This window comes from Coturnix japonica, chromosome 13 (genome assembly GCF_001577835.2).
Source record: "Coturnix japonica isolate 7356 chromosome 13, Coturnix japonica 2.1, whole genome shotgun sequence".
In the NCBI taxonomy this organism is placed as follows: domain Eukaryota; kingdom Metazoa; phylum Chordata; class Aves; order Galliformes; family Phasianidae; genus Coturnix; species Coturnix japonica.
The window spans coordinates 13401348-13428332 of record NC_029528.1 but is presented as its reverse complement, the minus strand read 5'-3'; the positions used below and the strand labels follow the sequence as shown (position 1 = coordinate 13428332).

Here is a 26985-nt window from a genome sequence, read left to right as displayed (position 1 = left end):
GTTAGAGCAAACCAGACCAGAGCAAAGTCATCTCAGAAAAAGCAGGTCAGTCTTTTCCTTCATACATTTCCATTTGGCCAAGAGCACAAACAAACCGGCACCGTGATAGAACAGGGAATATTAGGAGTAGATATCAGGTCCTGTAGCTCTTCTACATCTGTGGTGCCAGTCAGACAGGCGCAGTCAGTGGGAGATGAAACAGCTCCCAGCTCAGGTGATTAGCTTAGAGACCAGAGATCTTTCAGAGAGTGGGCTGCTGCTCAGAACTCTTGTTCCCTATGAAGCATACAACATAAGGATGACACCTTAGGCAAACCAGAGCCTGTGTTCAGAGCTTACCTGTGGCTTTGCTCTCACCAGCAGTGTACGTGTTACGTAGCAGTCCTCTGTGCAAAAGGAGGATTTCCATTTGATGTCTCTCAAGGTATCAGGGCTTACCTTTGCAAACCAGAAACAGAAATTGCTCTGTATTGTACATCTATCAGAATATGAAAGTCTCCCATTTTGAACTTAGTGTTGCTTCTAGCTTATGTTAGACAACATCTGAAAGGGACAGGAAAGAAAGGATCTTGCAGTGCACCATCCTGACCACTCTGAAGAACAAAGATGGGCTCATGGTGGTCATCTGTCTGTGTCAAGAACCATATGTGAGACCACAGCAACACCAGCAATAACATGGGGTTACTCCAGGGTATCGGGGAAGGTGAGTTGACTTGTGTCACTATAGAATGTGCAATTGCAGAACTTAACTTTGGTCCCTCCAGTATGCCCAATGTACCTGCAGCAGGAGGGAAGCTGCATTTCACTAGGCCAAGTCAGTGAAGGACGCTTTGCTGCACAGATGGGTAACTTAGAACCATTCCTGAGCAACCTCAAAGCCACAGAAAAATAAAGAAGTGAAATAAAAAAGCAGCATCTATTGAAAGCAAGCACTGAGATGGGCAGCTCAGGCAGCTCATATGTCTTCTGCTATAACATACAAAGGAATTCCTTTTGTTAACATTAATATTTGGCAGCTGTTACAGAGTGCACAAGGGCATTTTAGTTGGGTTTTAAAGAAAGAAACTGACACAGAAAGAAGGCAATGATTTTCTTTTTTATTTTTAATAGAGGATCTCTCTGGGGGTTTGTGTTCATATCACCAATATTCACTTTATTACATTTTATGGAATGGAGTTTAAATGCCAGTATATACAAGCCAACATTTCATTATTAGAGTTTGTGTTTATTCACTTGCCACCGTAAGTCTGTTCCCCTTTGTCTTTTTGTGCTGCTCTTTGTAAAATCTATGATTTATGAATACGTGGCTTAGATCCTTCACAATATAGTGGTGAGGTGGTTCAATAAAAAGTTATTAAAGTAAAAAATATATATATACAATAATCTATAGTTTCACGTGCTTTGCCCACCTTCTATAGCAGGTCCCAGTAAGAGACTCCTGCACTAAGCAAACACTGCATGCATGAGACTGGAATATAAACTGCATGCTGAGAGACCTCGTTCAGCCCAAACTCCTGCTGACTGGCAGCCTCTACAGGCAATTACTGTTTTGCCTACAAAACTGCAAGATAATGCCCTCAAAGCAATGAAAGGAGGGAAAAAAGTCTGCCATAAAAGCTGATTTGGATCATTGTGCCTTTATCCCCACTCATGGATTTTTCACCTTATAGAGCTGCTGACTCACTGCAGCTGCAAAACCATATATAAGGAGGGACAACAAATTCACCCCTATTGCATGACCGGCAAGAAACAAGGGCTACTTATTACAATGAAAGCTGAAGGCACTCTCCAGGATGAAGAACAATCTATTCGTGAGGGAAGACAAGGAAGGGAGTGAAGTCGGCTCAACTGCAGCACAACAGTAAGCAGCCCAACAGGAAGAGCATGAAATGTGTTGTAAAAGGCTTTTGTTGCCCATAGACTCTGTACCAAAACTCTGGGGGTGGAAAAAAGAAAAGCAAAAACAAACAACAACAACAATGCACCTCTACAAATGAACAGCCCATCCATCTATCTCAGGGATGGATAACTTCAGCAAATGAGGATTACCACACTGAGTCTGCCAGGTATTAAAAACAACAAGTCATACAACTTTGCTACTACCAGCATCACTGAAATCACTGCTCTGGCACTGCATCACTGCTGGGACAGGGAAGTGCCGTGCATGGGAGCCATTCCTCTGCACACAGCACACTGCTGCCTTTGGGTACACTTGTTTGAACAGAGGAGCTATTGAGACGGCGGTCACAGTCCCTTTGTTACTGTTATCTCTAGCAAACACAGAAGAACAGCTATAATCATACATCCTCAGAGAGATCTAAACGAGAAGGTTGCAATCCACTTCAGGTTATCAGGATAATTTTGCTACCTCTAGTAATCTGTGCCACGTGCAGTCCTACATATCCATCGCTGGCCAGAGAGGCTGGATGCTGCAATGAAGAGCCTTTAACCAGCCAAGAGCCCAGCAAAACCACTCGGCTGAACAAGCAGGTGTCCAGAGTCATTGTTGCTAATGCTGAAGCATGAAGACTTTGCATCACATACTCCACCCACTCTTTTGCTCCAGACCTCAGGAAATGCAGAACATTTTGTCTATGCTGGATTCACTGAGGTTAGATACCTAGATGACCATTGGCAGGATTCCTTTCCCACTGAAGTGGGAGAACACAAAAACCCATTCCTGCTAAAAATATAAATAATACGCCCAATAAAACACATTGACCAGCATAAAAAACAATGGAAAAAGCAATTTGGAGTAGTGGTCTACATTACTGGGGTTCTGAATTGTGAAATAACTGATAATCCTGTACATTTTGTTTCTCAAGAAGCATTTGATTTTCTCATGAGTTTTCATGGTCAAGTCACTGCAGTTAATATTATCACCGGAAATCTCAATGCCTGTAAAACTAATTTGCTGCTTATAGCTGGTGATGGAGCTGCTGAGGATGCTAGTGATGTTGATTTCTTCCATTTCTTTAGTAAGTTCATTTGCAGGCCCCTAAGAAACAAGAGTATACATACCAGTTATACCACAGTTGTAAGGTTTGTCTTCTCCTACAGAGGAAAAGTACTTGATCAATAAGGAGACCTTAGGGATAAAGATGCAAACACACAGCTTCATGTATGCTCATCCAAAACCCCAATATTCAAAGCTAATTGCAGAAGTGCTGGGAGTCCCAGAGATGTGTGTCCTTCCACTGCTTTATTTCTAGACAGTTTTAGTTCTTTAAAGAAATCTCATTCTAGATATCACTGAACAACCCAACGTCCATCTTCTGCAAGACCTAATGGGCCAGACATGGCAATTTGTCTCTCTTCACTTCTACATGATAAATAGCTGGAGAAGTCACCAGGGCTCTTTCATTTCTGTCAGGATTTGTACCCTTGATGACCCCTGGGCTATTGTCATACATGAACATTTAATTTCTTCCACTAAAGCAGATTGCTTTGAGCAATTCATTCCATGCCTAGGAGAAGCAGCTGTGAGCTGTACCCATAGCAAGAAGAACAGTCTATGCAATTAATAAAAGACTAATTATTGTTCATCTGAGATCACAGTTTGTTATGGTAGATCAGACTTTACCTCTCGAGGTGTTTTAGCTGCATGTTTTTGTGATGAGCTGTAGTGAGCAACTGCGTACTCCACAAGGGCTCCAAAAATGAAACTGAAACAGATGCCGAGGTACACATCAATGGCCTTAATAAAGCAATTGGTTTTTGAAAGTGAACTTCGTGAGCCAATCATCAGAGTTGTCATGGAAAGCACAGTTGTTACTCCTAGAAAAACAGAAAAGGAAAGACCTTCTCATATAGACACTTAGGAAAAGGCTTGGCCTATCCTCTATTCATGTACCCAGTAATGGGAGCAGTGCCACTTTGCTTCTATGCAAAAACAACACATCTTCTCATAGCAGATCCAAGTCATCCATCAACTGAGCTGCTGGTGTAGCAGCAGCTACCAGCTCCACAGACATTCTCTCAATTAATAATAATTTAAAAAATATACAAAAACTTCCCTCCACCAAAGCTCATTAAGCTCATTAAGAAGAATACGTGTGCTGCTCTTTGCTGTAAACCTACCAGGAGCCAGTAAAGGAAGAATGTGAGCAGACCATTGAAACAGAGAGCTCGAGAAAATTACCATCTACCCAACCATCAGAGTCACTCCTTGCCTGCTGAAATCTCCTTTTCTCAGGTAGCAACTCACCAATGCAGGTTCTTGCAGGCACTGAATCCAATGTGATCCAAAAAGAAACCCAAGACAACATAACAAGCAGAGTAGATGGCACATAGGTCTCCAAAATGAAGTACAGGACATTTCTTCTCAGCTCAAACTGCAGTATCAGTCGTGGGTAACTGCCTGTTCACAAAAGGAAGAAACAGTGATCATGAGATTTCTAAGGACCCTCAGCCTGAAACGGGGACTACCCAGCACCATTCAGTGGAGCCTCACTGGACTCATGGGACATGCTTTGCTTACAGAAGCTTGACTTCTCGCTTCCAAGATGTTTCCTATCTAACATATCCTAGACAAAAAGACACGTACATGCAATGTGTGGTTTGTAGTGGGACTCCTAAACAATCTGCAGTGGGAATATTGTATTGCAGCATCATAACTCAAAGTGCAGAAAGGCCAGGGCTTTTTTCTATCCTCTTTCAGCACAGCATATTTTATTCCCAAGAACTACTGTGACAGAGCAAATTCATTCTTATCTGATGGCTGAGAAATTGAACAAAAGATCTTCTTTTGATTTCAGCATGCTTTGGTTCATGTCCCAGAGCATCCCATTATCTTATCATCACAGGGATTTACATCCCCTTTATTCGTTAGTAATTTGTGATCTTTGCTAACTGTGTCTTTTTGCACTCAAAAAAAAAAGAAAGTCAGTCTATTCTTTTTTACAACTCAGTTTGTCTTTACACTGACGTAAGGATTTGGGGGCTGGGCTGTAAGTGTTTTCAGGAGATATTTCTGCTGTTTAAACAATAGTTCCCTTTGAAGTGTGGAAACAAAAAACATGTTGTTCTTTGGCTGATTACACTACAGTAAATAGAAGAAAAACCCCCATCTTTTTTAAAACCTGGCCATTCTGAGGAAAATTTGCCCCTTAATATCCAGGTGAACAGAAGAATGTTTACACTGAAAATCAAAACGACATCGAGTTGTCTGATGCACAGAGGGCTCTAAATCCATCCAAAGCAATGTAATTGTTAATTAGGAAGCAAGTACGTATTTGAAAAGTTTAATTCAGGTGTCTGTGGAGGAAGACGCTGAGAATATAAAGAAAATTGATTAAGTGAAATGTAAGATGTTAAAAGATTCATCTTTCTATCCCACAGAATATCCTGACTGCAATGAACTGGATTTCACTTTCTTCCCATCTCTTTGTACAATTAAGTTTTGCTTAAGGCTTTGCTTGAGGCTTCCTGAGTCAAACTGCATTAGTCTGCAGATGAGAGGGGAGATACTAAGGGGTTTTCTTGCTTTTCTCATTCACTGCTTTACCTGTTTCCTGCTGTGACTTTGTGATGAGCGTGTAGTAGCGTTCCACTGTGTACTGAGAGAGCCGCAACTTTTCTATGCCATGGACAGAGTCATTTCCCCTCAACCATGTGAAGATTACATCATTTTCATCATATCCCCCTACAAAGAACAATGGATTACTGCAGTCACACAATGAATGCCCAGCTGTTTTTCTGCCTTCCCCATTGGGTGGGAGCAGAAACGTCACCTACACACTATAGGCTGCGCAAAGACCCTCTAACTGCATCAGACATTGGTTTTGATTTGACTTTAGGAACACATACCGTCATGAGTGATGAATGCTACGCAACATGAAAGACTGTAGAGAACGTATTTCAGACATGTTCACTGTGTATTTTAAACTATTTTAACATTGTTAAAGATAATTTAATGTGGCATCACCACATTGATGGCACACAGCAGGATTAAACTACTGCAGTGACCTCAAGCCTTGAGCATAGTCTCTCTGGTTACATAAGGTGGGCAGAGGATTGCTATAGTTAAAATAAAGTAAAAATAAAGTAAATAAAGTAAAATAAAATTAAATGAAATAAATAAAGAGTACATGTCTCACCAAGCCCCCTAGCAGGTTGAGGAAGCACATTGCTTTGGCCCATCTATTCAGCTGCCTGCAGACTGTGGAGCTCAGACTCCCATGCAGTTACAAACCAGGCCCTCCTGACTGTACGTGTGTTACCCAGCTCTCTTCACAAATAAATGTATTTAGTGTTTAGGTAACACTGAATTCCTGCTCCAAAACACTGGGATAGGTGAGATTAACAGCTCACATTCTTATCAGTACAGCCTACATGTGCTGGCTGCAGGAACGTAAGCGATGGCATAACACTGTGTCAGGTTACTTCATCCCATAGTTCAGTCTAAGGGATAAAGCTCGTACTCAGGCATCAACTAGCCATTCACTTCAATGTTTTTCACTTAATTTAGGAAGAAAGCCTTTCAGTCTTGCTGACTTGATTATTTTATTAAGTGCCCTTCTGTGGGAAAACGAGTAGGGATGCCTTTATACTGATAACGACCTGTTCATCCTTGTAGAAGGAATAAGATGCAGTCGCAGTTCTATTTTTACCTAATTGTGGTGGGTTTTTTTTATTGTTTTGTATTTTTATTAGACACAAATTAGCAGAGCTGGAGTGTGATAAACTCATCAATTAGGCATCCAGGGCATGAATCCCTACATAGAATCATAAGCACGTGACAGTTCAAAATCTCTAAACAGCTTTATAAATTGTGATTACTAAGGAAAATTTTGTAGTAAATGATAAAGTGTTGTTAATTCATCTGGCATGTTTAAATAGCATTATTTCTGGGCATTTATCCTAGTGAAACCTCCAGTGGGCAATGTGCATCTAATTTCATTGGAGTTATACAGCAACTGAGCATGATGTAGGACCCAATCATTTTTAAAGCAGACCCAAACAAGCTATGCTTTAGCAGAAGAGGGCAATTATTATTATTTCAGGAGCTATTCTTTGTAATAAAGTTAACCACGGTGAACTAATATGATTTTAATGTGAAAGTAATATGTGCTTCCTTAGGTGCTTCATGCTGCAGCCCCAGAAGTTTAATCTGGTCTTTTCAGCACTGAGATTTCAAGCATTTCTTTATGTGACATGAAGTAGGAGGAAGTTGCTCGCTTGTTGCAGAGCTTCAAAGTCACATAACAGCAGTTCTGCTCTTGCTGAGTTCCTGGGCAAAGCCCTGTAGTATCCCAGGTTTTTTTGAGCATTGACCTATTGTTAGAGTTCTTAGCCAACTTTGCCACAGATAAACATTTAATTTAAGAGCAGAACTCACTGATGATTGCTTTCCTTGAGACCTGCAAGGCTGAGACTCCTGTTGATGAGGATCTCACCATCTCTATTACTGCAATAGGCAACCCTTGCAGAGAAGGCTGGGAAGGGTTGCGAGGTACAGCAGATTTCAGAAGAAACGTGGAAGTTGTGCTAAAAGGGACCATGCAAACCAGCAACTACTATTCAATTCTTTCTGCATAAAACTCAACAATTTGCCCCTTGATAAAGATATGATTTGTTACCACTTTTGTTTTAGTTGCACGGTGGCAAAAATCCTCTAATCTATAGATTACAGCACAAACATTTGAAGAATGATGAAAGGAAGTTGTTCTCTTTTGGACATTAATATTTGCTACATCAAGAGGTCACTGTGTTAAATGCAGATATCTAAGGTGCATATTCAGAATGAATTCAGCCAGGTTCTGTTATACTTACAGCTCTCTAACTGCAGTCTGCATGTCTGTGTGTCCATGGGATATTTAGACAGGTCCATGTTACAGGCAACAGTGGTAGTAATTCTGTGGGAGGAGAAAGAACTCCAAAAATCACAAAAAAAAAAGTATAGTGGGATATTTCTACTGTGTATTTCTACCCCTTGCCACCTGAGGCACAGTAACTAACTGCACATACACGCTGGCTTGCTTCAGTGCAGAGGGTGAGTCAGCTGCAAGTAAAGCTGCTGTAAGCTGAAGTCACTGGCAGTTACACTGAACTGGGAAGAGATAACACTAAGACCTCACACATTTAACAACATGCGTTTCTACAGTACACGTACACAAACACTTCTTGCTAAAGAGAAGAAATCACAGCTAAGTGGCATCAGATAAGCAAATAATTTGATCACTGAATGGCTTAGATTGGAGTGGACCTTAAAGATCATTTAGGTTCTGACCCTCCTGCCATGGGCAGTGTTGCCAGCCACTAGACCAGGCTGCCCTGGACCCCATCCGGCCTGGAATTGAACACCTCCAGGGATGGGGCACTCACAGCCTTTCAGGGCAATACATTCCAGCACCTCACCACTCTGAGTTAAGAATTTGGTCCCCTCCATCTGCCCAATGGCAACAGGGCACAGGGTCTACCACTATTAGAGGGGTTTATCACCCCAGTGCCTTTCACACAGGTATGGCAAGGAGTTGCTTGACCAGTATCTCCTGCTCACATTCCCTGATGCTGCTTAACATAATTCTGGAGATCTGTTCTGAGCTATCATCATTCAGGGAAGCCAAAGGTTGGTTTACCTTAAGGCATACAAGATAGTGCCATTAGAGAACAATCTGATGAGGCGATTCCCCACGGTAACATCATGCAGGAAGGACCTTTTTGACTCCACAATGTACGTGTCTGGTACCCAGAGCAGTTCCACTAGACGAGCATCCAGAGTGAAACTCTTGTTGCCATAGAAAACTAAGCGGGGATCCGTCCAGCGCTGCCGCAAGTAAATGGTAGCTGTGTAATCCTGGCAAGAAGAAAAACCAGAGGACGCACATTCAGAACACCTGCATAGCATAAACTATAGGCATACACCACGTGTGACAAGGCACAATGCATTTGTTTAACCCATCCATAGCATAGCTCCAAATGCAAGCAGTAGAACCAACAGGCCATTGTAGTTTTATTTATGTTTCCCCACATACACTATAAGGTGTATTTTCTGTTTTCATGCTATTTTATTTTCTAACCATCTCTTTTCATTATCAAGCCCGTATTTCCATGGCACCTGCAAAGCCTGCAGCTATAGGAGAGCCCAGTTCTCCTCACTATACTGAGAAGTGGTCACTTATAAAAAAGCAAAGCAGCCTGAATGGAACAGTTTTGGTGCTGAACACAAGGTAACACATGAGAAGTGTCTCAGGCAGATTCTGTTATCTCTTATGCAAAATAACTCACTTACCATGTCACTCTCAGATATACTAGAAATGCTTGCAATGTCCAGGCTCATTGCAATTTGAACGGGTTCTCCTGTGGAGGGAAAGAAAAACATAGGAGAGCAGAAGGTGCAGTTAAAACCTCTGTCCAGCACAGGCACTGCTCCCAGCTTCCCCAACACACCGTACTCTCTGAAACTGCAGAAACCCAAAGGGCCAGCAGACACAGCAAGTCCTGAATCCCGGCGGTCTACTTTCCATCATCAACTCTTGACATGCACCACCAGAGGGCAGCCGATGCTCACGGATGGATGTTCTGCTCTGAGCAGGGCTTGATATGTTCCAGCAGTGCCCTCTGCCCCCCTGGTAACACAGCAATGTCCTTAACTCCTTTTCCTCATCTCTAAATCACATGTAGAAAAGTCTATAGGACACCTTCTAAATTGCTTTCTAGGCTACATAGTTTTGTGTTGTTGCTGTTATTGTTCTTTTGTTTGTTTTTGAAATGTTCCAAATGCAAAAGGCATGTCATTTGCATAATATATATATATTTTAATGTAGCTGTCATTTACATCCTTCCTTTATTATTAAACACCTGAACCCCAATAAAATGAGTGACTCAAGGGCAGATCCATGAGGACTTGGGCCCTCTGGAGGAGGTCAAACCTGAGCCTGACCATTTGTGTCTCATTGCTTTAGTAGGCATAGTCTGGTATAATGTCTCTTATGTAATTTGGAAACTTCTGCTGACTTATGTGGCAGGCTCTAGTAGAGCTGTTCTGTTCCTGCATGAGACATTTTGAGCCTAACAAGCTGCTGAATACCATGATGGCCTAGAAATGTACCATCACGGTCAGAAAAAAGGAAGAAACTCAAAGCTGCCAAGAGCAGAAAGTCATCTGCAGGAGCTGCAATAGAGACCTGACACCCGGCAACAGCCTCAGGTGAGTTCCTAAACAACTGATTGCCCCTCAGATGCTGTTGCTCTGGATCTTCACAAGGGTTCTAAAGGAGGTTTAGTTTTTGTCTCAGACTGAGGGGAACACATGTGCCAGATGCCAGTGTTTCTGGAAAGGAGAAATTCCTCTATGCCCACACAAAAAATAAAGGAGAAAATCACATGGGTAAGGCTTTAAAAAGAAACATTCATGAAATGCACAGAGCCAACATACCACCAAAGAAGGGCCTGAGGTATTTGTTGTATCCCATTGTGAGGTTCTCAAATCCAGGGAGGGATGCTGCGTCACTGCCACCCAAGCTGGATACATGTCCTAGTGAGCATTTCCTGGGGTCACAAATAATGTATGGTTAAGTATGTGGTCAGACATGCTGCTGGGCACATCAGGTGTGCAGCTGCATCCCCAGCTTGTACTCAGATAAGCAAACTACATAAAAATAAGTGCATCATTGAAATAATGAGCATTTATTTATACTTACTGACATTGCTTACCTTGGCTGAATAACTGACACCTTAAAGAGGTGTAAAGAGAGAATATAGTAAACTGCCTGAACAAATAACCTCAGGTTTGCAGACAGTGGCTTAAGGACATTCTTAAAATGTCCCAGGCAAGTCAAGCAAGGTCAGTGTTATCACAAGACTTAATAATAGCCTGTAATCTCCCCCGTCTCATTCCTCCTCATAAAATGTATATAAGGAACCTTTTTCATCCTACATACAATAACCCAAGACAAACCTTATGGCCCAACAGCTCCTCCTTCTTAATCCTCATTACCATAAGCAAGATTTCATCCTTATCTGTTAGCATCAGGCAGCATCCCAATGGCCAGAGTACGCTGAGAAGGGGAGAGGTAAAACAGCAAGTGCTTCACAGACCATTATGAGTTTGATGCTGCTCTGTGAAGGGCTGAAGGAGCTGCTGCCTCACTCCAGAGACTCAGGACTGCTGTGCTGTGCTTAAACACACATAGTCCTTAGAGGTTTGCTGCAGGTTTTAGATCAAAAAGAACCTTACAGCAGAACTGAGAAGTTACTGTGCAGCATAAGCCATATGAGAGCCTTTAGAACTTTAGGACTTAGGACAGAGTCAAGGATGGCAATAACTCGGCTAGAAGAAATGGAGTGGAAGACGACAGCGTGGTAGACAATTTCCAGCAAAACCAGCACAATTTTCTGCTCTTGAACAGAGAAAAAGAGCTTGCATTGTCACAGTGAATTACATTCTAGGAACCTGTGCAGGTTGCTCCCCTTGCCTGACCCTTTAATGCACCCAACTTTGAGTGGGCTGTAAAACTGGAGGTGTAACTTCCTTTTGACCCACATCACTTATGTTAATCATAACTCAGATGACTTGTAAAGCAAAACAAACGCTGTACTTGCCTTTGAGTTTGAAGGAAAAGACACAGACTGAAGAAGCAAAAATATCTGCAGAACATCTCCGGAGAATATTTCAGTATTTGCTCTGGTCTTCTGTGAAAGAAAAGGAGATTTTTGTGATTTAAGGAAAACTATTTGCTCAGGGACATGATTTGGCAGAGGGCTGTTAGAGTTAGGGTAGCATGGTTAGGTTCTGGTTAGGCTTGAAGTTGATGCTCAGAATGTCACCAAAGAAAAGACCTGATCAAATACATAAATATTTAAGAATTTCCTAAAGATCTCTGAAACCACATGAGATCCTTCCCACTTATGACGGTCAGCATCTTACACTTCTGTGCTCCACTAATCACCTACACAGAAACTCTGTAGCATTGCACTCCATTAGCTTGGACTTCAATCAGCCCATGCTATTAGTATTAACACTGGCGAGTCACTCAGCATGCAGAACGGGATGAAATCATTCCACTTCAAATGGGTTTCGTTGACCTTTCTGGGAGTGGAACCAAATCCTGGATTCTGGCCTGGAACTCCCACAGGCTCGTGCTGGTGCCACAATGGGCAACTCTGCCCATGCTCTGCTCTGCATCCCTGCTGTCTGCCTGAAATGCTGCATCAACTGCACACCTTCATTAGGGGTATGAATAACTCTGCCATGCAACCGCGTGCTCTCACAGCAAGCTGCTGCTGGAACAAGCTAATGAGTATGACACCAGCACAGCTGCCACAAGGATACTGCTGCTGGACCATCACTAGCTTGAGCTAGACATACAGTACTGCTTGACCACTGCTGTGAGTTCCAATTTAATACCTTTCTTATCATGCATGGCAATGAGCATGTCAGCTTCAGACATGGCTATTCCATAGTAACCCAAGGGTTGGGAATTTTCTGCTTGGGTTAGATCCTTTCTGCAGTAGCACACCATGCTCAGAGGACACTGGGCCTTCCCAGCTAACTGTACAGCTCTGCTGCTGTGCTATGGAACAGTTGTGCTCCAGGCAGCTTCTATCATCTGCTTTTTGCTGTTCTCTTGCCTTGAGTGGTTATCAGCAACCACAGACAGGTAAACAGGTGACTTCAATATACCCACAGAAATTTCAAGAACTTCCGTGAACTTTTGCTATTGGTAAAAAGTGCATTCTTTCCATCCACACCACTGTCATTACATCACATGAAAAATGACCTCAGTTCTAGAAACAGCAGCACTGCTGAGGGCCCTGCTGAGGCTGCAGCACACACTCTGCTTGTCTGAGGCAGCCCTTGCTGTGCTTCAATGTGAAGCAGAGCTTGGTGCTGTGTGGGACCAGCCCTTGTGTATGGTCCGGATCACACAGTGGGGATGGGATGGAGCTGCACCAAATGGCAGCTGCCCCAGGGGGCTGGCTGCACTAACAGCACGATTTATAGACTCCATTCTGTGTGCTAACACATGGAGTGCCACAGACCTTTATATGCACTGATCTCATAGACAGTACTGTTAGTTTACAGCAGTATGAGAGCAGGAAAAACTATCCTATTACTTACATGACACCATACACTGCAGGCCTGGTTCTTGTCTTATTCATTCCAATGAAAAGCAGAAGTAACTCCAAGATAAAATAAATGTTAAAATAAAACCAGGTTCATTCCTTATGTAAGAGTGTTAAAGCCATGCCCAGGTAACGCATTTATGTCTTTGAGATGCTCTGATCCTTCAAGCTGCTGTGGGAAGTGGCAGCCAGTGCTCACATCTGCCCACCCAGCACACAGGTCTGCCTTCAAATACATGCAGGAAGCCTTAAGTTATATAAGAATGAAGTTTACTGAGGTTTACTTACGTGAAATAAATTCTTCCTCCAGAACATCAAGCTTGGCTTCCATTTGGTCAGTTCATTTACTCTAAACAAACACCATGTCTATCAAATTTGTTTTATACAGAAATTTAAGTCACACCAGGCACATTTTTCACCTGCACCGGATATATCTTAACTCTAGGCTGCAATGTAAACTTGCCTGCAATTTCCTATCTCCTATGGCTGCAGATCCGTGAGCTCACAGCTGCCCATGCTCCATCATGTTGAGGACTTATTGCCATGCACTGGCTTCATTCAGTAAACCTGCCCCTCATTGCAGGCAGGGCTCCAAGGCCAGGTGCAAGAAGCTCATCTTCCTTCCTAACAGGCACAGAGATCACCAGCCAAGCAACACTGCTTTCTATGATTTTGCTCTCAACTTGCCAGCCCTGTAATTGTAACCCTATATATACGGTCCCTCCCACCTCAGCAGTTCTGCTCACTTAGTCTCCTCCATTGTGTATGTGCAGGTATTTTATGTGAGACTTAATCATTCTTGTTTATATCAGCCAAGACAAGCATGCATGACATTAACTCCCACGTGGGACACGAAATGGTGCACCCTTCCAAACCATCTACTTCCAGAAATGGATCAAGGCTGTAGGATCTTCTTACATTAAAAGCAATTAAAGCAGAGGTAGTTTACTGAGAGGCTTTACTGAGTATTCTGCTCAGTCCTGAGTATGCCAGATGAGGAAATGGGGGTGGGGGGAAAGAAAGGTAATTATTATGGAAAGATTCACGTGTGAGGAGTATTTGAAAATAACGAGATTATGTCATTTCAACAGAAAGGAATTAGAGGGGCATTCAAAGAAAATCAGCAAACAGAGAAAATAAATCAGACCCTTTGCTTCTGGTTATTCTCTCTGTGTATAATACATAAACTAAAATAGGGGAGATTTAGACTGGATGTAAAGGAAGAGGCACAGGGTGCCCAGAGATGAGGTGGATGCCCCATCCTTGGAGACACTCAAGGTCAGGCTGGAGGGAGCTCTGAGCACCTGATCAAGTGCAGGTGTCCCTGTTCAGTGCAGGGAGTTGGATGAGATGACCATTAAAGGCCCCTTCCAACTCAAACGATTCTATCTATGACTCCTTATCTGAGTGAGGGCACAGCCAATTTACCAGAGGGCTGCAGCCACAGTGAGCACCTCATTTCCCCTTCCAAGGGATTCAAAAACACCAAGTAAATAAACACAAAATATGAAATAAGAAATGTGTGGATGTGCTGTTTAATCCTGGGTTTGCTTTGCTGTCATCACTGACAGCCAGGTCAAGGGGAAGGTTTCCCTGACAGAGTTTTGTTGGCTGGGCTCCATCGCAGCGCTGCGTGCTGCGCCTCCCGAAGCGTGCAGTGCAGGCTGCACATAGGGCAATTAAGCAACAAATGCGATGCAGCCGAGTAGTCACTACGTGCCCTGACCCATCCCTCCAGCAGGGACTCGCTGACCTCCCAGAGGATAAAAGTAGGATCACTTCATTATTCCTGCATCCTTACTATGCTTCTGCCTTCCAGGAGCAGGTTGCTGTGTGCTGAGATGGGCAGAACCTTGTTGGGTGGAAGGACCCACTGGGTAATGGAGTCCCTTATGTGCTGAGCACCTTTGGCTTTGCTTCACCTGTACATGCAGTGTGTGCCAGGTGCTGCTGTATGCTCTACTCAGTCCCCTGTGTAGGGTACAGCATAACTGCAGGCCATCACTGGGACGGCGCTCATCAGTAACTGCTGGCCTCCCCCCAGAGACGTGGATCAATTGGCAGATATTATAATCCCTTCAAATATTAATGCCCTATCAGGGAGACAATTTCACAGGGCCCAGAGACTCTTCCATTATTAGAAATTATGCCCCAGCCTTAAATAAATTAACTCAATAAATGTCTTACCATGAATACAAATTCCTGCTTAGGGCCTGCAAATAAAATGATTTAGAGCTGTTCTTGGAGGAAAGATGAGGTGCTTAAGCTTGCAAAAGAAGAAGAGCCACCACATTCATCGGTCTTTTGTTCTAAATTGACTTCTCCTCCTAAACCGACGGCATTCCTCTCAGAAGGGAGGGCAAAGATTTGGGAAAATTAAGTGGTGACATTTTCTTACACTGTGCTTTATGGCTTCAGCACTGAAATGCACAGATGGGCCCCCAGCTTTAAAGGCAGCCCTGGCACTCAGGATCCATCCATGTCCCCACGGCTGAAGGGAAGCTCTCTGCCCATCCTGGGGCTGTGTGTGCCCACAGCTGGGAGGACCCTGCCCAGCACCCTGTGCAAGCTGAAGCCCCGACAGCCACAGTTCACAGAGTGCCCACTAACAACCTCTGCAGTTAATGAAGCCTCAGCAGGTGGTTGCAATTTCAACAAGTGATGAGGCGCATCCAGACCCATTCATCATCCCAGGCCTCCTGTCAAAGCATTTGCCCTTTTCATATTGATGAATTGAATGTGGCAATGTGAAAGCCATGCTGTCACGTTTCATTAGAGCTGTACTTTGCACCCAGTAGTTCGAGACTACTTCCACAGCTCTGCACTTTCACCATTCTGAGTGTGAGATCACCAGCAGCTGAGGAGCACCTTGGCTGGCCTTGAGACATGCTCATATCCCCTGCATTTCTGGCTGGGGATCTTCATAGAAGCTTCATTCACCAACACACTGCCCTTCCTGTCCACAAATGTACTCTACAAACACATCTCTTCAGAAGCTGATTTTCTCCTTTGCTCTATTGGCACTGCAGCCCAGGGCAGCTCAGAATCCAGCATACACACCATGTCCTAAGACAAAGCAGTAAATGGATGCAACCTGCAGATAACAATCAACAGAATGATCCCCCCTGCAATAGTTCTATCTTTTCTCTGTGCTCAGGTATCAGTTTGATGAGACTCTGGTTTCTGATAACCACTGTTGTTTCTTGATTAAGAGCTCATGTGGCTGCTTCTTGGTCCTGGCTTAACAAGAGCAGAGCACCTCTTGTAGACAGATGCATTTCCTACTTCTGAATTCATACATACTAAAAATACATGAAAAGCTCAGTCCCACACTGCAAGACACGCAATAAAGATGCAACCTTAGATGAAAAAATAGCCACATTCCACTTGAGTGAATCAAGATTTGTGAAAGAGCACGGGTTCAACCTCCTTTTGTCTCAGATAAAGAGAAATTCCATCAGAAGCCAACCTCGGAGCCACTTCACACACAGGAAATTCTATAAGAGGATCAAAGAGATCACCTTGGCAGCAGCCTTTTCCTGAGATTTTCCTCTTCACCACATTGACTTTACATCTGCACCTCTTGCATTCCCACCCGATGCAGAGGTGTGGTGCTGTGCTGGTTCTCCAGCAGCAGAACATGCTGCAGTTTCTACCTGCAGCAGCTGAAATTGCTTCTTAGCACCCTTGATGCTTTGGATAAATGCAACCCCTACTTAGAGAAGTGAGAAACCGAGATAAAGGGAAGCGGGTGTGTGGGGAGAGGCATGCAGACTATTCCCTCCCTCACCAAGCACCCCTCACCCAGCACTTGGTGCCCACTTCTGTACCTGTGCTACCACGGAGCCCTCAAGCATCCACAGACACCACCACAGCCCACAAATTGCTTCCAGATCAGAAACCTCTGTGAGTCTTTTCCCTGCAAAGCTGCAGATATCTCCAAGTGTGGGATGTGCCACAGGGCAGCCCATGTGGGATACCATCAGGGAACAGTGCTGGGTAAAACAGCATAGTCCTGCATTACGTTTAGGACCTGTTATCTTAAGAGCTATCTCTGGAGTAATAACGTGTCTCAAAGCAACACAGCAAAAAGCATGCTCAGCTGTGTTGGGCCCCACAGGAGCACAGTGGCTGGGTGGGCAGTCACCCCCCTCCCGGCCCCTCCTGCCACCCCCCTCCATCCCCACACCTGTGGTTCTGGCTCTGTCTCCACATGTTCTGCTCCACGGCAATGCAGCTGGTGGGGATCCTCCTGAAGCTGGCCAATGCTCTGGGAGATGATTCCTTAATAGGCTGATCCATGCTAGCAGGGAACTGAGGGAGGGAGGAATACATTATCAGCTCTGATCTGGCATTATGATATATTTTCTGCTTTGGTTCTGCCTCCCAAAAGCAGAATTAATTGCTAGGCTAGAACATGCAGATAAATCAGTTGGTTTTATTTATATAAATCCATTACCACTACTTTGTGCAGCTACATGCCGGGCTCCTGGCAGTGACACCCACACCCACTATGACAAGAGGTGACGGTCAAACTCCTTCCCCAACCACCTGGAGGTGCAAGCAAGGATGGGCAGTGCAGCCATGGCAATGCCCTGGTGTCAACACTGCTGCCCCATTCCAGCATTTAAGACAACTGCCAAGTCAGAGCCATTGCATAACTTATCTCTCTAGCTTTTCTAAAACAGGGGCTTGAGAGGGTAGAGAGAAGGCAGAAAACCATGTGAAGAAACAAATGCCACTTTATACCATGGGCATATTTACAACAAACTCTGACTTGACAACGGTGTCTACAGCAACAATAAGAAATAAAACACTGAATGGTAAGCAGTCCACCCTGCGTGGGTGAAAGTATGAAGCAAGACATGAACTTGCAGCCAGCCTCCCCTGGCTGCACAGGCAGCCCCATGGGTTGGACTTTGCCCTGGTCCCAGTCTGCAGTGCAGGTCGCTGATGACTGATGGCCGAGGCCTGTCACCAGGGATGCCTAAGTGCCAGCAGTGATACTCCCATCCTCCCCTTTGCCACCAGTCTGATGTACCAGCAGCAGCACAGAGCTATCCTCCCCCCAATGATCACGTCTTGATTCCTGTGCATTTTCTTAACTTCATCTTAAAGATCAGTATAACCTCTTAGCAGATACCAGAATGAGTGTCAAAACAGACAACTGCACACCCAGTGTCAAGCACATAACATTCAGTTATTATCTCAAATTAATGCACAGCAGTGCCTTAATCTTTGGCTTAAAAGATTATAAAACTTACATGGTATGGTGCCATACCTTTCTCCTCCCTAACTTTTATAATACATATCTGGTCCATAACAAGTGCCTCCAGTACCAAAAATGGGCAGGAGCTTTAGCTGGCACTAACAGTAGGATCTGGTGGGAAGCATTGCTTATTTTTCCTTGTGTATGTTGAAATACACTGAGGTAACAGATCAGATTGAGATGTGCTTTAGTAGATACGTTGCTTTCTGGTTTGTACATCCACAAGATGTTCTCCTCCTTGGGCTACCTGTTCCAGTGCATCACCACCATATGTGTCTTACATGTCTTACCTGAGGCTCTTAATGACCAAGAATCCGAGACATTTCTAAATGGAAAACACCAACCACCTGTATGGCATTGCTCACTGACACTGAGAAAGCACCCAGTGTGTCCTGAAGGGCCCTCTGTCCTATTTACATCTGCAGCCACACTTGCACCACAACACACGCACCCAAAGCAACTGGAAAAGTACTGAGCTGTGTCCCTGTGGGCACCCCGAGCCCCGGTGCACTCCCAAGGAACTTGTTTATGACAGGGCCATACATCTGCCTGCAGAACGCACGCACTGCACAGAGAGGGAGACTGCAAGAGAAGGAAGAGAACCAATGCTGTCATTAACGTCACTATTAACAACTGCCTTCTATCACCACGTACAGGTATTTTAAATGAATTTCTCACTACTTCACATCAGATGCCTCTGAGCTGATGGGACAGCAGTGAAGCAGAGAGCCACGGTATGTGACGTGTTTCAGACAGAGTACATCAGCAGTACTGTAATAGATGATGAACATGATCATTTGTAATGCTGAAACCTGTGCACGGAGCTTCTTCCCACACTACAGTGTTTCTGTGTTTCAGTTGAATAAATACACTTGGAAAATATCAAGTTTATCCCTTATAAAGCCAATAAGATAAAGTTTTATAGCCAAAAATTTGCCCTATCTTTCCTCCATGGTGAACGCCAGCCCCCTTGGGGCCACCTATTGAGCAGCATGGGAGCTCTCCTAACTGCCTTGGAACCACCAAAGGATACTGCTGCAATGCACCAACAGCGTTGTTTTCTGGGCAGTGCTGCTGACTGACATCTACTGCATCGCCTCAGAAATGAGAGTATTGGATTTCTGTGCAGCTCTGAGCAGGGGGAGCACACAGAAGTGCCTGGAACTGTGGGATGGGGCTGCCTGCTGCCCATGGCAGTCTCAGCTTATCTGCCAAGCAGCTGTGCTCAGGGGGCAGTTCTGGACTCTCTGCTTGGGCTGTGCATGGAAGCTGGGGCTGTGGGGGAGCTGCAGAGCCGCCTCTCCTTGAAAACAAACAAGGAATGGGCAGTCAAGGGCCTGGCTGCCCATATATCAATGCACTAAAAATACCTCGAGAGCGAAACCATAGAAGACCAGCCAGACAACATCTATTTCTCCCTTCTTAGCCAAGAGTGAAGAAAGAGACAAAGGAGGAAAAATCCCAGTGCGGGGAACAGGTCTGACCAGCTGTGCCACATTTCTCTGCTCACCCTCCTCTCTAACACACAGACCCACGCAGGGCTCTGTATATCTCATCCAGACTTTGTCAGCACTGTGAGGCACCTCCAGCCCCTACCCCAGTGGGCTTCATCCCATTGCCACTAACTTTCCTCAAACCCCAAACAGGGCATCTTTTCCTTCCAGCCAGCAAGGTGTTTGGCTGCTGTCACCGCAGAGGTCACGCAGAATATTCTAAGTGCTGCACCAAACCCATCGTAAAGTGTCACTAAAGGAACAGTACATCTCTTCCTGTCCATTAGATTTCTCAACGCTGCTTTTACAGCATCTAAAATTACCTACAGGTCTCTGCAATGTCACACAGATTTCTGAAGTGATCTTTTCTGCCCCACTGAGCTGGGCTCCTCAGGCCCTGGAATATCCTTTTCTCTGGCTGTAATGAGATTTCTGTTCCAAACAGAGATTAAGGCCAACGTGCTCTCAGAAATGGGAGTCTTCCAATTCAGAAATTCTCCTTTTTGGGTTTGCAGCTTCCAAAATACCTTCCCTCATCTTCCTGGCTTTGCATTGTTCACATTATTGTGTGACATGCATGAAATATTCACTGCCACAGTAAGGCTCATGCTTAAATACTCTATTTTATTGCTGAAACCACCACAAAGTATTCCTCTAACTGAAATCGACCTTCTTTTCCTTTCAAAATGCCTCTTACTCGCTCATGCTTCACTTTAAAAGGAGACTGATACAGAAAACAGTTCAACTGCTTTTTTGTAGCAATGTCCTTAAAGATTTGAGCATTATGTTACCACAACTTAATGTGAAATGAAACAGGTGCTGGGTAAGTCATCTACTCAGCAAAACTGATTTTCAGAAGTCCAAAACTAAAACTGAGAACTTGGAAGTAACTTTGCAATGCCTAACCCTAGGATTCAATAGATAGATCTACCTTGATTCTTTAAAATCAGCTCTTTCCAATCATGTGCCATCCTTCTAGAAAGTTCTGGATCCATCCCAGCTTCCCACAAAATGGTAAAGGAAGAGATGACTGCACATTACTAATCCTGGTTCTTCTACCTCCATCTTCCATGATGTTGGTAAACGTTGCCTCTTGGCTTTCCCTGCAAACATAAACACTGAATACATTCAGGGAAGCGGAAATGTGGCAGCACCTGAAACTGCATACACCACTCAAACACAACCCTGGTGAGCAGCAGATGAGTTCCCAGAAGGATCTCACTATCACCAGCCTTCTAGTATACAAAGGCACACAGGACTCCTGCTTATGTAGCTCCCACATCTGATCCTACACAGCCATCTCCTTCCCCTTGCAGTGCTGTCAGAACCTGCTGGCTGCTGGTCCTTACTGACATCTAGCGTTCCCTGTCTGAGCTCTACAGGCAGCAAAAGCACTTTGCCAGTGTTTATTTTATCTGACCTTGTGGAGTGGTCAGACTCCGCTTTCCAACAGCCAGACATCTATTTGTTTGCTGCTGAAAACACAGCATTAATTATTCAAGCTGTAAGTTCCGATGAAACCAAACCCATGCTCTTTGCTGGCAGCACATGGGCTACGGTGCCACTAACCCAGCACATAACTTGTTAACTATTGGAAGGGCTGCAGTGGTTCCTGGGACATCACTGGTCAGCAGACCCAGCAGCAGGCATTATGAGCAGTATTAAAACCACCAGTTTTCACAGAGCAATTTGTTAAATTGGGTTAAATCAGACTATCCCAAAATGCTCCCAGCCACATCCCACTCCAGTACAGGGACAAGACTCACTTTCTCCAGCACGTTGCACAGTTTCTGTGTGTGTTTCCATCTCAGATGCATTTTCTGACCCAAAATGGAAGAGAACTGCATGGTCAGTAAGTCCTGCTAGTGAGGAGGTCCTGATGCCAGGTCTCTTCTCCTCCACCTCTGCTGTGCCTGTACAAATGAGCAAAGATCGCAGAATTAATCTCATAGTATGAAGGCTTTGAGTTCTAAAGTAACCGCTTCCATATGCTGAGCTACAGCACACTGCTCCTTCTCACTCTATCACACCCAGTAGGATGCTCCCAGAGATGCAGTGTGGTCAGTTCTATTGGTCAGCACAGCATGCAACCACATAAGCAGATCCAGTGCTTAAAAACATGAATCAAAAGTAAATGCATGAAGCCGTGTGCCAAACCGTGCAGCCACTGGTATAACCTGGTGCTGTGAGAGGTGCCAGACAGGAGCTTCAACAGCTGTACATCCCTGGGCAGCATCTGTGCCTCTGTCCATGGAAGTGCCATCACCCTGCACAGACAACAGTGCTGGCTGCTCACTTGCTGCTTGCTGGCAGTGCACACAGCCAGCTGGCATGGGCTGCAGTGGGACTGAGGTTGTGTTTCATACAGAAACCTTTATTTTTCACATTTCTGCAAGTGTGCAAAACAATGCTCCTTGTCTTGGGATGTGCCAGTGGATATATTATACTCTACATGATAAAGCCGACCAAATCTTCATATACGTATCTACACCTATACAGATATATATCGTCTAGTAAAATTTCTTCTGCAATCCTCCATGTGCCAGAATGGATGTTTTCAACAAACCAGAGATAAAGGGACATGGAGAGCTTTATTTTTCATCTCTCTACAATAAAGTGGTGCTTTCACGTTCTTCATTGTAGTCCCCGTTACCTGGATGTACTCGAGCAAAATGCCAAAGAGAAAACAAAGATGTCTATAAGTGTTTAGTTTTTACTGTTCCAAAATACTACTGGTGAAGCAGGTTGAGCATTTCCAAGCTCTGATTCACACCAGAGACAAACAGAGGTGTACATCACCACACCCAACAGACAAGCACCCCCGATCAGCAATGGAAACAAGTCATTACCATGTAAACGTTGCTTGAGCAGTTTAACAGCCCATATGCAGACTGATATGAGGTTCCATCAGCCTCCTTTGTAAAGACCTGACTGCACATTGTTAACCTGACAGCATCTCGTAAGAGAAAAATACATACTGGGTGTACAGGAAGACGCCCTCCTTCAGACATGTAGTTTTTATTATTAAAATCCACATCTTTAAAACCATTCAACAAAATTTAATACAAACTGCCATCGGATAACAGCATTTTTAATAGAAGCGATGCACCGCCGCTCCACCAGCATGGCTTTAGTTTGCACGACTGACACCAGCAGCACTTTGCCACAAGTCTTTCATGGCACACCCACGAGCAACGAGCTGCTGCCATCTTAGCAGTGATCACACACAGACATGAAGGTGCTCTGCTCTTACCGTGTGCTGCAGCCAGGCAATGCCAAAGTCCTGCCCGCGGCGCCGGAACCTTCAAACATCCGCACCCTCAGGTTTGCAACTCAACATACAGTTACTGACAGTATTGCAATGCGTAACAGGAAAACATACATTGACAACAACAGACAGATTACATTGTTTGCATTTTTTTTTTTGCATCATCATTCATCATATTCCTATCTTTCAACAGATGGTTGCCTAAAGCACATGTTAGAAAGGCTCTTTTCAGAAAACGCTGGCATGAAAATGCAGATTAATGCTCGCAAGTAGTGAAACAGTCAGACTTACAATGCAAGACATTACTGAAACATCCACAGCTTCAAGGAAATGTGCACAGCTGAGAGCACTGGCGGAGTCTGACTGTACCTTAGCAGGCGGCGCAGCAGCCACCTTCACATAACTGGCAGGAGGATTGATGGCGAGATGAGATCAGAACAGTATACTATGTTTTATTTAGAAAGCCGTAGCGGTAAGTATTTGCCATAAATATTGCAAGCCTCATTTATGAGCGATGAGAGGCTTTGCAAGCTTACAAACTAACGTTCACCGAGAACATAAAAGGCAAACCCAAAGACATTTCCATGCAGAGTACGACTCTCTCACAGTCACTGGATCTCAGTCACCTGCCACACGCGTAGATGCTGCTCATGGAAAGCCCTGAGGCCCTCGGGCACTGATGCACACAAGCCTCTGGCTGCTATCAGTGGGATTCGTAGACAAACACAGGAGATTAAATGGTTTCACAAAGGCAACTGCTCTGTCACAGCCAGAATTTACGATCAGAGCTACAGGAAATACTGCTGTTGTGCGTCACGTGGCAAATCCTCCTATTGCAGCAACAGACTTACAATCACAGAATTGTCTGAGTTGGAAGGAACCCTTTAAGGACATCTGGTCCAACTCCCTGCACTGAACAGGGACACCTGCACTAAATCGGGTGCTCAGAGCCCCATCCAGCCTGACCTTGAGCGTCTCCAGCAGTGCTGCATCCATCTCATCTCTGAGCTCTGATTATGGCTTAGGGGCAGAGTCAGGACCAGAGCAGCTTCCAGCATCTCCCTCTCTTCCTAATGCATTACTGGGAACTGAAAAAAACCTACAGCAGCGCAGAAGAGGAGATACCAAAAGCATAAGGGCACTAATAGTAGCCTGGCTTCAGCAATGCACTTAAAGATACATTGAGAGTAACATGCAGATGTTTCAGGTACGTTGCTCAGTCAGGCTGTACTTGAACCAGAGCAGTCCTGGTCCATGGGACACAACACTTCTGTTAGAGGAGGCTGAAAACACAACTGAGGCCAAATTCATCAGAGTGGCCCAAAATATTACCTTAGCTCCAGGGACTGCAAGTATCACATGGCTAATAACGTTTCTGTTCTAATGAAAAAGGCACATTCCAGTTCTGAGAAATATTCAGGCTACATATGCCATCTTGTGAGCACATTTGGAGCATCAGTGTTAGAGGTGAAAGACACTGAATAACTCAGCACAAATGGTTCCTTTCCCTTTTCTTTTTGGTCCAGTGAAGTTACCTGCTCAGACTGACAACAGACAAATGCTCTGCAGGGATGGAGGAGAAAAAAGCAGGTTGCTTGTTACACTGAATGCTGTTATTTGCCCAAGTGGTTACAAGAAGAATCATGAAGGAACGACATAAGTTTGGGGCATTATTCCAGCTACAGCTGATGTCCTTATCAAGTGCCTATATTAAACAAAAACCAAAGAGACAATACTGGACAGCTGGAAGACAAGGCTACTCTCATGGCACTGCATCCCCTTCTGTGAATCCCAGCACATCACTGGAGCTGCTCTGCTTCTGCTAGAAGGAATTAATTTGTGGTAACTGTGTGCAAGGCAGCCAAAAGGACAGACTAAAGTGTTATTCCTGCATACAAGTAACTCCCCTCAGCTGACCAGCTGTTTTGATGACAAGCGGTCAACTTGGGGGAAGAAAGCAAAGAACACATGGAAGAGTGTGCAGAAGCACAGTAAAAGGGATCATGTCCCATCTTAAGGAATACACACAGCATTACTCTAGTACCGATCAGACCTACTTCTACAACCAGGAATATTTCAATAGATTATTATTATTCTTTTTTAAATATAAAACATAGGGCTGCAGAAACTAGGCTTACTATATCTTTAGTGTTATAAAAAGCTTCCACTTACATAATATTTAAAATATATCTTCAGTGCCAACAGTGTATTTGCAATATAATATCTGACATAATAAAAATATATGCTTACTGGACAGGAAAGATGCTGGACTACAACAGGGGATTCTCCTTTGTGTGTGGTTTGTGCAGCTGGCACAGGTGGCTGCTCCCTCCTTCCCTTGGTTTCTCAACCATCATCTGCTTGGGAACAACCATTTTCCTTAAGAGTCCTCTGCAAAACAGGCTGACGTGTTCCTCATCAGACACATCTACTGGACATAATCCAACCTTGGTATAAATTCGTTACATGACTCTTCCTGCTTCACTCTTGAAAGAAACAAATCAACAATTCCCCACAGCAAAGCTTTTTGGGGTGTTAGTAAAGATCAGGACTTGTACGAGTCATGAAACTGCCCTGTGGGATACAGATTTTGCTCTAGAAAACGTTGAGCTACCCTGGCAGACATTCCTGATACTAACAGCAACCATGTAGGTGCCATTAATCTTATTTGGTACTCTGTGGGTGCCAGGGCCCTTATGTGGGAACGCAGCTGCACCACCCGGCCCTTTTCTGTCACAAGTAAATCTAGAAAGCTTAAATAAATCCACAGAGTAGAAAACACTTTGCTTTAACATCTAATGGAGAAATACAAATGTTCAAGTGATGCATCTAGAAAGCAGGTGCCAAACTACAGCAAAAGGATCATCACATACGGCCATGGTGCTGCTGAGGTGCACAATGGAGAACTGCTAAGTGTCCCACAACACACTGGGACTGCAGAAGGTGGCTGCAACCAGAGCAGGTATGCATCTTTCTCTGCCAGCCCTTATAAACCTACCTGGTCCTGCAACAACTTACCATCAGAAATCAGATTTGCTCTACAGTTTGAAATGTAAGTGCTACTCATGCTTTGCTCCTTTCTGACTAACCCTGGCATGAAGTTCCTCTAGTTCATGCGCTCAGGAATAGCTCCACCAGCCTCAGCGTGGTGGCACCAGTGCATGTGAGAAGCGAGATCTCTGCAGAAATGGGGATGCTGGCTACATGGGCTGCCTGCTTAACGTCCTGGGTACATTCACTGTTCATTTTTACAGATGGCCCTTGTAGATTCTTTTTTTTCTTTTTTTCTCAAAGCAGATTAAAGGCAAGGCATCCAGAAAACATTCAGCCATATGGTTGTACGGACCGAGCTTTTTGCTTGTAATAGGTGGCTGAATATGCTATCAACATGAGCTATCATACGCAATCAAGCTTGCTAGACTAAAGCAGGACTTGTGGCTTGCAAACAGAATGCTGTATATTACTCATTGAGCTTCGAGCAGCAGCTCTCTCGTCAGGTTTTATTAAAGTATTTGCATGCTTCCAAAACAAAATAGAGGTCCACCGCTGTCTCTCGAGGAGGAGAGATGGGATCAGTTGCATTCAGTTGCCATTTGGTTGGAGATGTCATACAAAATCCTCACACGCTGGCTGAATAGAACATGGCTGAATTGTAAAAGGCTTTCACCCAGAAAGGAGGTCTTTGTTACACACGCAGTCTCTGACTCTTCCTGTGCTTTCCAGGCATGGTTACATTACGTTCTCAAAGAGCTGTAAGGACCGCATGATATTGTCATCCTGAAAGCAACGAGAAGACATGTTCATGAAAGGAGCACTGAGGAACACAACTCCTAACCTGGCAGGGCACAGAAGGGGGCTCTGCAGTCAACAGCCTTGCTTTCCATTTC

General features: G+C 44.3%; 2 protein-coding genes across 11 annotated transcripts in view; both read right to left on the bottom strand.

The window, feature by feature from the left end:
• Nucleotides 1-1077: 1077 nt before the first annotated feature.
• On the bottom strand, nucleotides 1078-26566 carry GABRP (gamma-aminobutyric acid type A receptor subunit pi). Of its 4 annotated transcripts, XM_032447419.1 has the most exons (12): nucleotides 22680-26566; nucleotides 21597-21743; nucleotides 17258-17382; nucleotides 11545-11634; nucleotides 10379-10491; nucleotides 9233-9300; nucleotides 8580-8797; nucleotides 7774-7856; nucleotides 5507-5644; nucleotides 4208-4360; nucleotides 3584-3777; nucleotides 1078-2998 (listed from the first exon to the last, which is right to left on the bottom strand). In XM_032447419.1, exons 2-12 carry the CDS (start codon nucleotides 21675-21677, stop codon nucleotides 2684-2686), a joined length of 1578 nt encoding a protein of 525 aa, XP_032303310.1. In that variant the 5' UTR covers nucleotides 21678-21743; nucleotides 22680-26566; the 3' UTR covers nucleotides 1078-2683. The 4 variants fall into 4 exon arrangements, with proteins under 4 accessions (XP_032303310.1, XP_032303311.1, XP_015731789.1 ...); XM_032447420.1 differs by having other exon boundaries at nucleotides 17258-20933; nucleotides 21597-26566; XM_015876303.2 differs by having other exon boundaries at nucleotides 21597-26566.
• The window catches only part of KCNIP1 (potassium voltage-gated channel interacting protein 1), a 206074-nt gene continuing 205654 nt past the window's right edge, over nucleotides 26566-26985 (bottom strand). For all 7 annotated transcript variants that reach the window (XM_015876310.2, XM_015876311.2, XM_015876312.2 and 4 more), the window contains exon 8: nucleotides 26566-26875. In XM_015876310.2, the coding sequence (XP_015731796.1) occupies nucleotides 26828-26875 (48 nt within the window). In that variant the 3' untranslated portion in view covers nucleotides 26566-26827. The remainder of the gene's footprint in view (nucleotides 26876-26985) is intronic.

Bases quoted from the DNA above. Each gene is read 5' to 3' on its own strand.
- GABRP (XM_015876303.2), bottom strand. From the start codon at position 21,677: ATGCAGTTCTCTTCCATTTTGGGTCAGAAAATGCATCTGAGATGGAAA. The intron at 11,635-17,257 runs GTGTGGGGATGG...TTTCTTTCACAG, and splicing joins AGACAGAGCCAGAACCACAG to AAGACCAGAGCAAATACTGA. The intron at 9,301-10,378 runs GTATGTTGGCTC...TTCCCTCCACAG, and splicing joins CCTCAGGCCCTTCTTTGGTG to GAGAACCCGTTCAAATTGCA.